Below are 15,433 nucleotides of genomic sequence, written 5' to 3'. Positions count from 1 at the left end.
ATCTTCAGATGTGGTCCATGAGTTTTCAGTGAAGTTTGGCTATATGGAAAATTTAGAAAAGTTAGTATGAACCATTTGTTAGCTAGAGAGATTTAGAGAAAAAATGGTGGGACTTGCAAAATTAAAGGGAGTATTATTTAATTTTAACAGCTAATTGTTCATCTATAACAGGTAGTATTAAACCTAGTCAGTATGAAACTCAAAGCCAGCTTACCTGTGAAGATGCTATGGCACCTCCATAATGCTCAGAGCAAGGTTAGATGAAAAGGGGTAAGACATCTGAGCTGTATCTAGACTAGTACTTCCACTGATGGCAAATTACAAATCCAAAATTTGTTTGTACAGATGCACACTTGGCCATATGCTGGTATCCTGTAATTTTTCCTCTGTCCACAGTGATTTGGAAACTTATCCGGGGCAGGAAGAGCAGCCGGAGAACGGTGCTTCTGGTAGGCCTTTGTGACTCAGGAAAAACACTGCTGTTTGTCCGAGTAAGTAAAGTTTGGGGTGTTTTATAGTACTCCTGCCACTGAGATTGGCAAGGTGAATGAAAGCTGAGTGGCTCATGCTCTTCTTTTCAAACCTTTAATGGGCTCTTTGGGTGCATTTGTGGAAGGGGAGAACTCTCTTTAAATTAAAACTTGCAAGTATAGTAGATTCTGCTTAGTAGAAACCTGAATGTTAACAGCTTCTGGTTAATAGCATCATTTTGTTGGGAATCAGCCCTGTCCTATTGACTTTAAGGTTAATGGGATTCAGATGTTGGCAGTGGCATGCCGTTTATTAAGGACAATTTTTTAGGAGGAAAGGCTCCAGCTGCAGGTAGGTTTGCAAGCTGCAGCCAAGGAAGGAAGTGCTGGACCGGGCCTTCTCTAACTGCAGCCTAGCAAACCTGCCTGCAGCCCCTAGTGCTTCCTTCTGGGACTGCAGCCCAGCAAGCCTGCCTGTGCACAGGAATTGCACAGGAGGTCAGGGGCTGAGGGCTCTGTGGGGAGGCTGGGGAAAGGAGCTGCAGCCAGGGGGGAAAGTAACTTAATGGACTTACCGGTACACAGGGCAGCCAGGGTCCTGGGCGAGGTGGAAGGGGCGGCTCGGGTGGAAGGGGTGGGGCTGGGGCTAGACTCCCCCAGCCAGCCCTTCGGTACTGCCCAGCATATGCCGGCCAGGGCTCTGACGGCCGCTGGCGCAGGCCCCAGGACAGCTGCCCCTTTTGCCCCACCCCTCCAATTGGCGGCCCTGCTGGTACAGTCGGCTGTGTATCGGTAGCCATTTTCTTACTGGTTTACTTTCACCTCTGGCTGCAGCCCAGGTGCCAGAGCTTCATGGTACCTCTCCTTGTGCTCCCCGGGCTGCACCAGGGAAGAAAGCGCTGGGATGTGCTGAGCCCCAGTCCCTGGAGAGTTGAGGTGCTGTGCAGCTCTGTGGACTCCCACTGCCCCTACTCACTGTAGAAGCCCCAGCATCCGGGCTGCAGCCCCGCTGCCCGCAGGCACATTTCCTTGGCTGCAGCCCTACAAGCCCCAGGCCAGCGTTTTCTACCATGGCTGCAGCCCTGCAAACGTGCCTTCCACTTATTGGCAACTGCTGGATAATGGCAAATTTTTGCAGGCTGCTGAGGGGTTGCTAATAAGCAGAATCTGCTGCACTTTGTTTTATTCCCTCTTGTTTGCAAAATGCTCCTTGAAACATGAAGATTAGAAAACCTAGTTTTTCTATTTGGCACATTTATTCAGTTTTGAAAAGAACTAGAAATGATGACTTTGTAAATGCCTTTTTAAAACATGTATTTAAATCTATCATTCTTTCCCAATCAGCTTGATTATAAAGTGGGCCAAATATCAGACCTATATTATTTTATTCTTTTTTAAAAAGTCTCAAAGCTGAGTTCATCTCTTTATATGTTCCTGTATTTCCATTACCTTGTTCTAAATGTTGTTTCATCCCTGATTTTAGAAATCAGGCTGATTAAACAACTTGTTCATACATAAGTAAAAATTAATTATAGCTTGACACAATGCTTTTTGTTTGTTTGGGTAGTCTTCAGTTTCCCTATTCTGTTTCCAGTAAGGCTGCTGGGATACATAGCAAAGAATGTTTAGTGTTTTCTTGAGAGGAAACTGCCTACAGCATTGTAATTGCATGTCATTCTGGACTGTGATTAAGCATTAATGGCAGCTTTGAATTAGGCTCAGTGTTGGAGCCCTTCATTTGGGGGGGATGGAAGTGTTCCATGGAGATGGAGCCAGCCAGTGTTAATTGATTGGGAGGTTCCTGGAATGATAGGAAACAATCAGTTTAACATTTCCTAAAACAGACAATTCCATCGTTTTGCTGAAATTTCATTGAGTAGAAAAAAAATTTCCTCGGAAACCTGGAAATAGGATTGATTTTCCTTTGTCTTGTTTTATTTTTAATAGCTGTTAACAGGCACTTACCGAAACACCCAGACCTCCATAACTGATAGCTCTGCTGTTTACAGAGTCAGTAATGACAAGGTAAGCAGACACTGGTTTGGATTTTGCATAAAACTCTTGGGGTATGACAAGTTTGGTTGTGAGTTGGTGGCCTTTGAATTTACAGCTAATTATAGTCAGATTCTGCAGAGAGAGGCACTAGTCTCTGCATATTTAAGCGGAAGCTATAAATCTGATTTTGTGTCTCCTTCTCCTAGCTTTGCCAAAACTGGAACCGGTCTACCTAAAATTTCACTCAGTTGGTCTTAACCTGGGATAGAATCTTTCTAGAGAGGCTGGGACAAATCTGTGATGGAAGGGTAGATAGGGAATGGAGGTCTGAGAAGCTCAAGTGGGTTTCATTCCATTGTCAGATTCTATTTTTGTTTTTTTGTTTGTTTGTTTTTTTTGGCTCATCTTATCTTCAAAGTGTCTTGACCTAGAAACTACAGATTTGTTCCAGTCTTTTAAGGAGGTTCGTTGGGGGATTATTTAGGTATTAAGAGCTGTGTTCATAAGCTAAGTAAAGGATGCATGGCGCTAATGGGGCAGGAGTCATGAGAACGGAACGATATGAGGAAAGGGGGCTGGTCAGAGGTGAAAGTAAGCTGGTACGCCGTGCTTCCCTGGTGCAGCTCGGGGAGCACAAGGAGAGCCAGTATGCCGTGCCGGACCGCGCCGGCTTCCGCAGTGGGGATTTAAAGGGCTCCCCGCCGGAAGCTCAGAGCTCTTTAAATCCCTCCCCACAGCTCCGGCGGCTGGGCTAGGGCTGGGATTTAAAGGGCCTGGAGCTCCGCAGCAGCCGGAGCCCTGGGCCCTTTAATTTGCCCCTGAGCCCCGGGGGCTCCCAGCCACCTCTGAAGCTGGGAGCCCCGGGTTGATTTAAAGGCCCCACCCCCTCAGGACTCTGGCAGTACCGGTAAGTCCTGTAACTTAGGGTACGTCTATACTTACCTCCGGGTCCGGCGGTAAGCAATCAATCTTCTGGGATTGATTTATCGTGTCTTGTCTAGACGCGATAGATCAATCCCAGAAGTGCTCGCCGTCGACGCCGGTACTCCTGCTCCGTGAGAGGAGTATGCGGAGTCAACGGGGGAGCCTGCCTGCCGCGTGTGGACCCGCGGTAAGTTCGAACTAAGATACTTTGACTTCAGCTACGTTATTCACGTAGCTGAAGTTGCATATCTTAGTTCGAAGTGGGGGGTTAGTGTGGACCAGCCCTTACTTTCACCCATGGGGCTGGTCCAGAAGAAGCCACAAAAATCTCCAGCAAAACTTTAACCTTGAATTCAAGGGACACTCTCAACTTGAATTCTAGTTATTTAAGTCTTACACCACCCTCACGCTGCTAATATTTGTAAACTTATTGTATTTTTCTTGGTTTAGACATATATTTCTCTCCCTGTTGTGTGAAAGGCCTATACAAATTTTAGGGCAGAGGTCCCCAATCTGTGGGGCGTGGTTCCCTAGAGGGAAGCTGAGGAACATTTAGTGGTGCATGGCTGGGGCCCGGGGCAGCGAAGGGAGCGGCACCCATCTCTGCTCCTGCCTCTGGCTGCTGGCCCCATGCCCAGGGCTCCGTGCCCACCCTCAGCAGTGACCCCAGCCTCGGCCCCTTTACCCCTGTCCACATTTCTCCTTCCCCGAGCTGGGGGGGGCAGTGGTGGCACTGCCGCCGCAGGTGGTGGTGGCGGCAGGGTTGGCAGGCTCCCTACCTGGCTTGGTGCCTCCCTGGACGCGGCAACATCCCTCAGCTCCTAGGCAGAGGGGGAGACGCAGCCAGGCAGCTCTGCACGCTGCCTCCTCCCTGAGCGTTGGCTCTGCAGCTCCCATTGGCCGGGAACTGCAGTCAATGGGTGCTGCGGGGGTGGTGCCTGCAGGCGGAGGCAGCGCGTAGAGCCACCCAGCCCCTCTGCCTAGGAGCAGAGGGATGTCGCCGCTTCCGCGGAGCCTCCATGAGGTAAGTGCCGCCCACATCCCTCTCCCGCGCCCCAGCCCTGAGCCCCCTCCCACACCCAAACTCCTGCTGCTGTTGGGCAAGGGGGGTACAGTGGCCTGAGACTGCCCCAGTGGTGGCATGGGGGCCTCTTACACTCATGTATAGAAGCTGCCTATCAACAGCAAATAAGTGGGAGATTTTGGGCACATATGCTGTAGGACAGGGGTCTCAAACACGCAACCCACAGTATTATTTTCTGTGGCCCGCGAGCTCCTCACCCCCCTTCCCCCCCTCCCGCCGTCCCCCAGCATTTACCTAGAGCGGCTCCAGCCCGATGCGCACCAGGGGCAGGGTAGGCTCCATGCCTGCCTGCCCTGCCCCCGCGCTGCTCCGGGAAGCGGCCGGAACCTGGGGAAGGGCACAGGGGTGTGTGTGTTTGTTAGAACATAAGAGAGGCCGTACCGGGTCAGACCAAAGGTCCATCTAGCCCAGTATCCTGTCTACCGACAGTGGCCAATGCCAGGAGCCCCAGAGGGAGTGAATCTAACAGGCAATGATCAAGTGATCTTTCTCCTGCCATCCATCTCAACCCTCTGACAGACAGAGCCTAGGGACACCATTCCTTACCCGTCCTGGCTAATAGCCATTAATGGACTTAACCACCATGAATTTATCCAGTTCTCTTTTAAACTCTGTTCTAGTCCTAGCCTTCACAACCTCCTCAGGTAAGGAGTTCCACAAGTTGACTGTGCGCGGTGTGAAGAAGAACTTCCTTTTATTTGTTTTAAACCTGCTGCCTATTAATTTCATTTGATGACCCCTAGTTCTTGTATTATGGGAATAAGTAAATAACTTTTCCTTATCCACTTTCTCCACATCACTCATGATTTTATATACCTCTATCATATCCCCCCTTAGTCTCCTCTTTTCCAAGCTGAAGAGTCCTAGCCTCTTTAATCTCTCCTCATATAGGACCCGTTCCAAACCCTTAATCATTTTAGTTGCCCTTTTCTGAACCTTTTCTAGTGCCAGTATATCTTTTTTGAGATGAGGAGACCACATCTGTACGCAGTATTCGAGATGAGGGCGTACCATCGATTTATATAAGGGCAATAATATATTCTCAGTCTTATTCTCTATCCCCTTTTTAATGATTCCTAATATCCTGTTTGCTTTTTTGACTGCTACTGCACACTGCGTGGACATTTTCAGAGAACTATGACTCCAAGATATTTTTCCTGACTTGTAGCTAAATTAGCCTCCATCATATTGTATGTATAGTTGGGGTTATTTTTTCCAATGTGCATTAGTTTACATTTATCCACATTAAATTTCATTTGCCATTTTGTTGCCCAATCACTTAGGCAACCGCGGTTCCCCATTCCCGACCAATGGGAGCTGCTGGGGGTGGTGCCTGAAGCAACAGCAACACACACACCCCTGCGCCCCACCCTTCCCCAGGTTCCGGCCGCTTCCCAGAGCAGTGCGGGGGCAGGGCGGGCAGGCAGGGAGCCTGCCCTGCCCCTGGTGCATGTCGGGCCGGAGCCCGCCCCCCGAACCCCTCCTGCAGCCGAACCCCCTGCCCTGAGCCCCCTCCTACACCCCTCCTGCACCCCGACCCCCTGCCGCACCCCTCACTCCTCCTGCACCCTATACCCCAACACCCTGCCCTGAGCCCCTGCCACACCCCTCATAGAATCATAGAATATCAGGGTTGGAAGGGACCTCAAGAGGTCATCTAGTCCAACCCCCTGCTCAAAGCAGGACCAATTCCCAACTAAATCATCCCAGCTAGGGCTTTGTCAAGCCGGGCCTTAAAAACCTCCAAGGAAGGAGACTCCACCACCTCCCTAGGTAACGCATTCCAGTGCTTGACCACCCTCCTAGTGAAATAGTGTTTCCTAATGTCCAAACTGGACCTCCCCCACTGCAACTTGAGACCATTGCTCCTTGTTCTGTCATCTGCCATCTGTTCTGAGGACAGCCGAGCTCCATCATCTTTGCAACCCCCCTTCAGGTAGTTGAAGGCTGCTATCAAATCCCCCTTCATTCTTCTCTTCTGGAGACTAAACAATCCCAGTTCCCTCAGCCTCTCCTCATAAGTCATGTGCTCCAGACCCCTAATCATTTTTGTTGCCCTCCGCTGGACTCTTTCCAATTTTTCCACATCCTTGTAGTGTGGGGCCCAAAACTGGACACAGTATTCCAGATGAGGCCTCACCAATGTCGAATAAAGGGGAACGATCACGTCCCTTGATCTGCTGGCAATGCCCCTACTTATACAGCCCAAAATGCCGTTAGCCTTCTTGGCCACAAGAGCACACTGTTGACTCATATCCAGCATCTCGTCCACTGTGACCCCTAGGTCCTTTTCTGCAGAACTGCTACCTAGCCATTCGGTCCCTAGGCTGTAGCAGTGCATGGGATTCTTCTGTCCTAAGTGCAGGACTCTGCACTAGTCCTTGTTGAACCTCATCAGGTTTTTTTTGGCCCAATCCTCTAATTTGTCTAGGTCCCTCTGTATCCAATCCCTACCCTCTAGTGTATCTACCACGCCTCCTAGTTTAGTGTCCTCTGCAAACTTGCTGAGAGTGCAGTCCACACCATCCTCCAGATCATTAATAAAGATATTAAACAAAACCGGCCCCAGGACCGACCCTTGGGGCACTCCGCTTGAAACCGGCTGCCAACTAGACTAAAGTCAAGGAATAACACATCCACTGCTTTCCCTTCATCCACAGAGCCAGTTATCTTGTCATAGAAGGCAATTAGGTTAGTCAGGCACGACTTCCCCTTGGTGAATCCATGCTGACTGTTCCTGATCACTTTCCTCTCCTCTAAGTGTTTCATAATTGATTCCTTGAGGACCTGCTCCATGATTTTTCCAGGGACTGAGGTGAGGCTGACTGGCCTGTAGTTCCCCGGATCCTCCTTCTTCCCTTTTTTAAAGATGGGCACTACCTTAGCCTTTTTCCAGTTATCCGGGACCTCCCCTGATCGCCGTGAGTTTTCAAAAATAATGGCTAATGGCTCTGCAATCTCGTCCGCCAACTCCTTTAGCACCCTCAGATGCAGCGCATCCGGCCCCATGGACTTATGCACATCCAGTTTTTCTAAATAGTCGCGAACCACTTCTTTCTCCACAGAGGGCTGGTCACCTTCTCCCCATATTGTGCTGCCCAGTGCAGCAGTCTGGAAGCTGACCTTGTTTGTGAAGACAGAGGCAAAAAGAGCATTGAGTACATTAGCTTTTTCCACATCCTTGGTCACTAGGTTGCCTCCCTCATTCAGTAAGGGGCCCACACTTTCCTTGACTTTCTTCTTGTTGCTAACATACCTGAAGAAACCCTTTTTATTACTCTTAACATCCCTTGCTAGCTGCAACTCCAAGTGTGATTTGGCCTTCCTGATTTCACTCCTGCACGCCTGAGCAATATTTTTATAGTCCTCCCTGGTCATTTGTCCAGTCTTCCACTTCTTGTAAGCTTCTTTTTTGCATTTAAGGTCAGCAAGGATTTCACTGTTTAGCCAAGCTGGCCGCCTGCCATATTTACTTTTCTTTCTACACATCGGGATGGTTTGTTCCTGCAACCGCAATAAGGATTCTTTAAAATACAGCCAGCTCTCCTGGACCCCTTTGCCCTTCATGTTATTCTCCCAGGGGATCCTGCCCATCAGTTCCCTGAGGGAGTCAAAGTCTGCTTTTCTGAAGTCCAGGGTCCATATTCTGCTGCTCTCCTTTCTTCTTTGTGTCAGGATCCTGAACTCGACCATCTCATGGTCACTGCCTCCCAGGTTCCCATCCACTTTTGCTTCCCCTACTAATTCTTCCCTGTTTGTGAGCAGCAGGTCAAGAAAAGCTCTGCCCCAGTTGGTTCCTCCAGCACTTGCACCAGGAAATTGTCCCCTACACTTCCCAAAAACTTCCTGGATTGTCTGTGCATTGCTGTATTGCTCTCCCAGCAGATATCAGGATGATTAAAGTCTCCCATGAGAACCAGAGCCTGCGATCTAGCAACTTCTGCTAGTTGCCAGAAGAAAGCCTCATCCACCTCATCCCCCTGGTCTGGTGGTCTATAGCAGACTCCAACCACGACATCACCCTTGTTGCTCACACTTCTCAACTTTATCCAGAGACTCTCAGGTTTTTCTGCAGTTTCATACCGAAGCGCTGAGCAGTCATACTCCTCTCTTACATACAACGCAACTCCCCCACCTATTCTGCCCTGCCTGTCCTTCCTGAACAGTTTATATCCATTCATGATAGTACTCCAGTCATGTGAGTTATCCCACCAAGTCTATGTTATTCCAATCGCATCATAGTTCCCTGACTGTGCCAGGACTTCCAGTTCTCCCTGCTTGTTTCCCAGGCTTCTTGCATTTGTGTATAGGCACTTAAGATAACTCATTGATCGTCCCTCTTTCTCAGCATGAGACAGGAGTCCTCCTCTCTTGCGCTCTCCTGCTTGTGCTTCCTCCCAGGATCCCATTTCCCCACTTACCTCAGGGCTTCTTTTGCCTTCCAATCGGTGGAGTCTCCTTCTGCTCCCTTCCCTCAGATGGGTCATCTAGTCCACTCTCCACATTAGTACCTGTAGAGAGAACATGGAAACGATTGCTCACCTGTATCACATCCCTCCTGCACCCTCTGGGGGCAGGGAGGGGGTGGAGTTGGGGTGGGGATTTCAGGGAAGGGGTTGGAATGGGGGCAGGGAAGGGGTGGGAAGAGGCGGGGCAGGGGCGGGGCCTCATGGAAGGGGTGGAGTGGGGGCGGGGCGGAGGCGTCAGTAAATGCAGCCCTCGGGCCAATGTACTAGTACTCATGTGGCCCTCATGGTCATTTGAGTTTGAGAACCCTGCTGTAGGAGAAATGATGATACCAGAAGGGGTTGGGGAACTGCAAAGCAGTCTTGTTTGCTGTGTAGGCCATGGCTGTCTGTAGAATATGAACTGTTGTGTATCTTGTTACATATTTTATTATGCAGACCTGCATGATCATGCATATTTGTGGATTGAATATTGATGGAATTGTTACTTCTTCTGGTCTATTTACAGGGCTCTAGTGTGACGCTGATTGACCTCCCAGGCCATGAGAGCTTGCGACTTCAGTTCTTGGAGAAGTTCAAAGCTACAGCTAGGTAAGTGGTTGAAGACTGGAGGAAATAGATGCTTCAGTCTGTAAATGGATAGAGGCCAAATTATGATATGAAGGCTGGGTTGGGGAGTGAGTTGAGAGAGATTCGAGCAAATATGGAGCCCCTATAAAGCTGTTCTCTTGTGCCCTGTGTTATAAGGTCAAAAACCAATGTGCAACCTCCTTCATTTCCTCCACCCTTCCATTCCCCGGAACTGCTCTGCCATGCCAGCTTGAGGGAGGGGTGCGGGAAGAGGGTGGTAGAAGGCAATAGGAAATGCGCATGGAACTAGTGTGTGCATTTCTGGAGAGAGTAGAAGGAGGTTTCCACTCAACTCTGTCTGCACGTTGCAGGTGTTGCTTCATACCATGATAAGCAAACGTCACACTGGTATCCCTGGTAAGGCAGCACCCCCACCTGTCCAGCACACTGACCCATGCTGATTGGGGCAGGAGTTCTGTGCTGCCTTGAGCAGAAAGTCACCTATGGTACTGAGTCAACAAGGTCGCTTGTGCAGCGCCTAGACTTTCCTTGGAGGCCTTCCATGCCAGTGCTGTTCATGTCAAACCCTGCAAAGCTTACAGTGTGGCAGCAAGGATAACATAGTTGCCTGGCCCCATTGTACAGACAGAGCATGCAGGTAGGATTTAGCAGAATTGCATTCCCAACATTTTATTCAACATATTCCAAACTTCTATATAATGGAGCAACTCTTAGTTCAGGGGACTTGCCCCAGAGGGCAGTATAGGGAGAGCTGAAGGCAGTTCTTTGCTGGATTTTTGATATCAGCTTTCTTAAATAGCACCAGGAAAGTGAACACACCAAGATTTTTTTTTTTTTTTTTTTTTTTTAGGGGAGGGGGCACAATTGCGCTTTAAGAGTGGATCTTCAGCACCCCAAGCTAGTACAATCCCTGCACCTTGGGACTTCTCCCCGTTTTTAAAATCTTTCCCGTTCTAGTTAAATCCTGTACTTCTCTCTGTGTCCAGCTCCACAGCCTCAGATAGTGGCTTGGGTTCAGGCTAAGGTTGCTTTGGGAAATGAATTACTCTTTTATATTTCAAAATTAATGTTAGTCACTGGGAGGGCTGTCGGGATCTCTTTGGTGGGGTTGATATCCGCTGATAACTGATGGGAGTGGCTGAGCCATCCATACCATAGTGTTAGCAGGGGGTGGGCAAGCTCTCTTCCCCTGAGCGTAGCCAATGCTGCATTCATGTTGCTAATCTGCCCCAAGTGTTCCAGACCTGAGCCTCTGCCAGTACACCTCAATCGCGATCTGCAGCTTTCCAGTTCTGGCTCATTTGTGAGCAGATCACCAGATGTAGCAAATGGCTGTCTGTTGTAAAAATAGGGCCTCCAGAGGTCAGGCCAAAACATGGCTTTGACTTGGGAAGTGTTCTGAACACAAGAACCAATTGCTGATGCACTAAACCCTCTGCCCTTGATGGTATTTGTTAGAGGGCTTTCCCTTCACCCTCCCACTTCCCTGGTTCTTGTCATGCAGACAGTGTGATGAAGCGGGACTGTTCTTAATGTTTTCTCTGAATACTGTGTGGGTGCCTCAGTTTTCCCTATGCATTTCTTAAGTATCTAGGTGGGGGGATCAGGGTGTGTGATTGTTGTAGAGCCCTAGAGGGCAGGGGTGATGCAGTCTGCACAGAGAATGGCCGACATCCTGTCTCCTGGCAACTGATGGCCTGGGCCCCTTCCCTGCAAGGTGCCAACTGAAGGTGTTGGAGAACAAAGAGATCAGGTGGCCTCCTGGCCCTGGGAAAGAGACAAAGGCCAGAGGAGGGGCTGGAGGGAGTCTCAGTTTGGAGCTGGCTGGGGAAACTGAGGGAGGCCCAGCACTGGGGTCTGGGCTCCCTACTCTCCCAAGATGGACCTGACTGAGGGGTCCTGTTTTCTGTACCTACAGGCTCTGTTTTGGCCTCTGCTCCTGTTGTCTAATAAACCTTCTGTTTTACTGGCTGGCTGAGAGTCACGGTGAATTGCAGGAAGTGGGGGGTGCAGGGCCCTGACTCCACCACACTCCGTGACAGACAGCAAGCAGCAAAAGACGAGACATCTGAAGTGCAGACAATGCAATGTTTATTGGGGTTAGTTTCCAAGCAAGCATATTCCGAAGCCCTTCACACCAGTTGGGTGTATCTCTGATAGTCGGTTTCCCAATGTTCCGTTCCCAGCTCTGATGCCGCAGAGCATTTACCCCGTGTCCCCCTTCCCAGCTCTGATGCCGCAGAGTATTTACCCCGTGTCCCCCTTCCCAGCTCTGATGCTGCAGAGCCTTGCCTGTGTCCCTGTTCCCCATTCCCTATTCCCTGTTCCCCCACCTTAGCAAGCATGATTCCAATTTCCCCTCCACCTCCTGTTTGACCCCAGTTTATATAGTAATATTCTCATACTGAGGCACCCACACAGTAATATTATCTTAACCAGTCATTTTACTGAAATTTAACTAACCAGTCCTAACATATTGTAGCATAATTCTCTAACCTATTATATCCCACTACCCTAATTAACTTACACCTAGCAAAATTAATTATACAGCAGACAGAAACAATTAGAGAACCAGACAGATTAACTATAGAAAAGAGGGAGCCATAAAGATAAAACCATACAGAAATGAGGGTTTCACAGCCACAACCATTGATACGTGGTTTCTTGCCAGACAGGATGCTATAAAACTAAGTTTTCTTTAGCCATCTTAAGATCTGTTCCTTTATCTGGTGGTGATGGGCACTGTCAGGGTTCCCTCCCCACTCTGAACTCTAGGGTACAGTTGTGGGGACCCACATGAAAGACCCCCTAAGCTTATTTCTACCAGCTTAAGTTAAAAACTTCCCCAAGGCACAAATTCTTCCTTGCCCTTGGACAGTATGCTGCCACCACCAAGTGAGTTAGACAAAGATTCAGGAAAAGGACCACTTGGAATTCCTGTTTCCCGCAAATATCCCCCCAAGCTCCTCCCCTTTCCTGGGGAGGCTTGAGAGTAACCAAGGTGAGCACAGATCAGACCCTTGGGTTTTTAGGACACTAAAACCCCAATCAGATTCTTAAAAAACAGAGCTTTATTATAAAGAAAAAGTAAAAGAAGCACCTCTGTAAAATCAGGATGGAAGGTAATTTATAGGGTAATCAGATTCAAAACACAGAGGATTTCCCCTCTAGGCAAAACTTTAAAGTTACAAAAACAGGGATAAACCTCCCTCTTAGCACAGGGAAAATTCACAAGCTAAAACAAAAGATTTTAAAACAAAACCTAACGCATTTCCTTGCTATTACTTCCTATTTCTGTAATATTAGATGCTTAGTTCAAATATGGCTTAGGGAGATGTATTTTCCCTGCCCTGGTTCCTCGCTGACCCAAAGAGAACACAAAGGAACACAAAACAAAAACCTTCCCCCACAGATTTGAAAGTATCTTCTCCCCTTATTGGTCTTTTTGGTCAGGTGCCAACCAGGTCATTTGAACTTCTTAACCCTTTACAGCTAAAGGAGGGATTAACCCTTTACAGGGTAAGGAGGGATTTTATGCTACCCTTAGCTGTATGTTTATGACAGGCACTATCAGGACAGGATTGTCTTCCTAATAGCCCAATACCACCTTATTTCAATGTGACTGGTTTGGGATGTGAGGATGTGACCGTATGCTTCACAGCTTTTATGGCTGCCTCTGCTGCTTAGCCAAAGACCTTAGCCTAAGAACAAGGCCTCAAACTATCCTAGTGAGAGAAGGCCCATACACAGGAGGACTGTGATTTTGATTCTTAGCTAGTTACAGGGGTATAAAAACAAAGTGGTAAAAATACACCTAAGTTCTTAAAGTATAGGTCTTTACAGGCAGGCCTGAATATCTATATTCTAACAGTATTGTCTGTTGCAGCCGTTCAGAAAAGGAATTCTACTAGTCCGTCACCTCAGCCTGTCAAAATGCATTCTTACCCTCTTGGCTCCCTGGTGTTAAATCCAGGCTTGCTCAGGCATGAGATTTGGTGGTAATTGTAATCCTAAACAATGCTGCCAAGAAAGAAATCTCATTCTCTCTGGTGTCCCACATCCAGCCTGCAGGCCCACTTCCTCTCGAGCCCTAATCCCCAGCAGTAGCAAGGAGAAGCCCTAAATGAAGGTTCATTGATTGCTGTTCATGTCAGCCACAGAACTAGTATAATTGCTTGCTTGTTTGTAACTTTGGTTAAATTTTCATTAAAGTGTCCAGGCCTCCTACCTCCTCTTCTATGATGGGCTTGTGCTTCCCATTATGCATAGTACAAAGATTGCCCTAGTAAGGGAGCATTTCTTTCTGTCACTCCTCTGGGAAACCTGCTCTCAAAGACAAGATACCGAGTTAAGAGCTAATGGCTTCTTGCTGGGTGGGATGTGTTTTACTTGTCCCAGTCTGAGATTGTGGTCAAGAGTGGGATAATGCTTATTTAGAAATACAAGCTTTTGCTGGGACTGTGAGGCTGGGAAACCCATAGATCATTTGTTGCAATTTTAACTTCTGAAACCACCCATGTAGATTCTAATGGAGAAAGATACTGAGAACTCAGGATCCTAATGACTCAGGAAGGTCACAAGTCCAAAAAGGAAGTTTTCTCCTTTGACCCTTCTTATTCAGTGGATGGGACATGATGTTAGCACTCACGATAACCTTTAGCCACAGAGCCCCACAGTTCAGCAAGGCTAAGAGCTAACTTGCATGTACAGAAATGCAAATTAGATGGTTGCTCACTGTAACTAGGTTGTCTGGGTGGCGCCCCCTTGGGGCCTCTCTGGGCACAGCTTGCCACACTGCAGGTCCTCGCAGATTAGGGGTCATGGTGCTTTAGCCCTCCGGCTATGGCATGTTCAAGTTCTACCCCATTCGGGGACGTCAGTGTCCAGAACGAAAAGGAAAACGTCTGACTTCAGAATGGGTGTATTGGGAGCATTCCGCCCATCTGCCCTGGGCTTGTTTCGGGTTGCTAATCCCCTTGTCAGTCCCACCCACCACATGGCTCATCCAAGCAGCAAGCTGCCTTATGCTTTTGGCTGGAGTCAGGCATACCTCGTCCAGGAAATAGCAGAGCCCCGAGTTGGGCCAGGTTTCCCAGGGTGGATAAAAATCAATGGTTTAAAAAAAAAAAAAAAATGGATTTTTTTAAATTTAAATCGGATTTTTTTGATAAAATGCTTTTTGAGGGGAAAAAAACCTATCTAGAGATAGTTTTAATTAAGATACATTGTAGATCAAAGATATCTCGTTGTGGAATAGGGATTATAAATTCTAATTCTATAGGATGAGACAATATATTAATGTTTAAGAAAATTTTGTAAATGAGTTCCAATAGTTCATGGATTAAGGACCCAATTTTATGGGGTTCCAGGGGCTTCTGTATAGATTAACCTAAATAATCTTTCTATCCACCCAATGGGACACAGTGCTCAGTCTAGAAGATACCATCATAGATGCTTAGTTTTGCAGTTCTCAAACTGTGGATTTGTGTCTTCTAGGTAACATGCTTGTTAACAGCAAAAATGTTTTTAAATAAATAAATAATAAATAGAGGTGAGAAATAACAGCCCTCAACTCTATTGTCCCTCTGGCAAATTTTTGTACACAGAGTCAATCCCTTACTTCTCTGTAAAAGTGCAAAGTTTCAAAAAGTTCAATGAATAGAAGATTGTTGGGGGCGGAATAGATCTGGAGAAAGAGAAGAAGTCTGGAGATAAATTTGAGAAGCGAGGGACATATGCTTGTTTTGTTAAAATATTACAAGTTTGCTGTTGAAGAAAAATATCCAGAATACTTAACGTTGTTGTTTTAGTTAAATAAAACAATTTAAATGTCTATATGGTGATGTTCTACTCCTAATACAGCATGGCAAGAAAATCCTCCAAATATTAATGATTAACCTGTT

At 47.7% G+C, this 15,433-nt stretch overlaps 1 protein-coding gene across 1 annotated transcript in view; it reads left to right on the top strand.

The window, feature by feature from the left end:
• Positions 1 to 15,433, top strand: part of LOC101947049 (ovotransferrin) — a 72,921-nt gene that overhangs the window by 42,786 nt on the left and 14,702 nt on the right. The window contains exons 20-22 of the mRNA XM_065557440.1: positions 397 to 491; positions 2,418 to 2,495; positions 9,448 to 9,530. Coding sequence (XP_065413512.1) covers positions 397 to 491; positions 2,418 to 2,495; positions 9,448 to 9,530 — 256 coding nt within the window. The remainder of the gene's footprint in view (positions 1 to 396; positions 492 to 2,417; positions 2,496 to 9,447; positions 9,531 to 15,433) is intronic.

Source organism: Chrysemys picta, chromosome 9 (genome assembly GCF_011386835.1).
Source record: "Chrysemys picta bellii isolate R12L10 chromosome 9, ASM1138683v2, whole genome shotgun sequence".
In the NCBI taxonomy this organism is placed as follows: Eukaryota; Metazoa; Chordata; order Testudines; family Emydidae; genus Chrysemys; species Chrysemys picta.
This window is presented reverse-complemented; position numbering and strand designations above follow the sequence as displayed.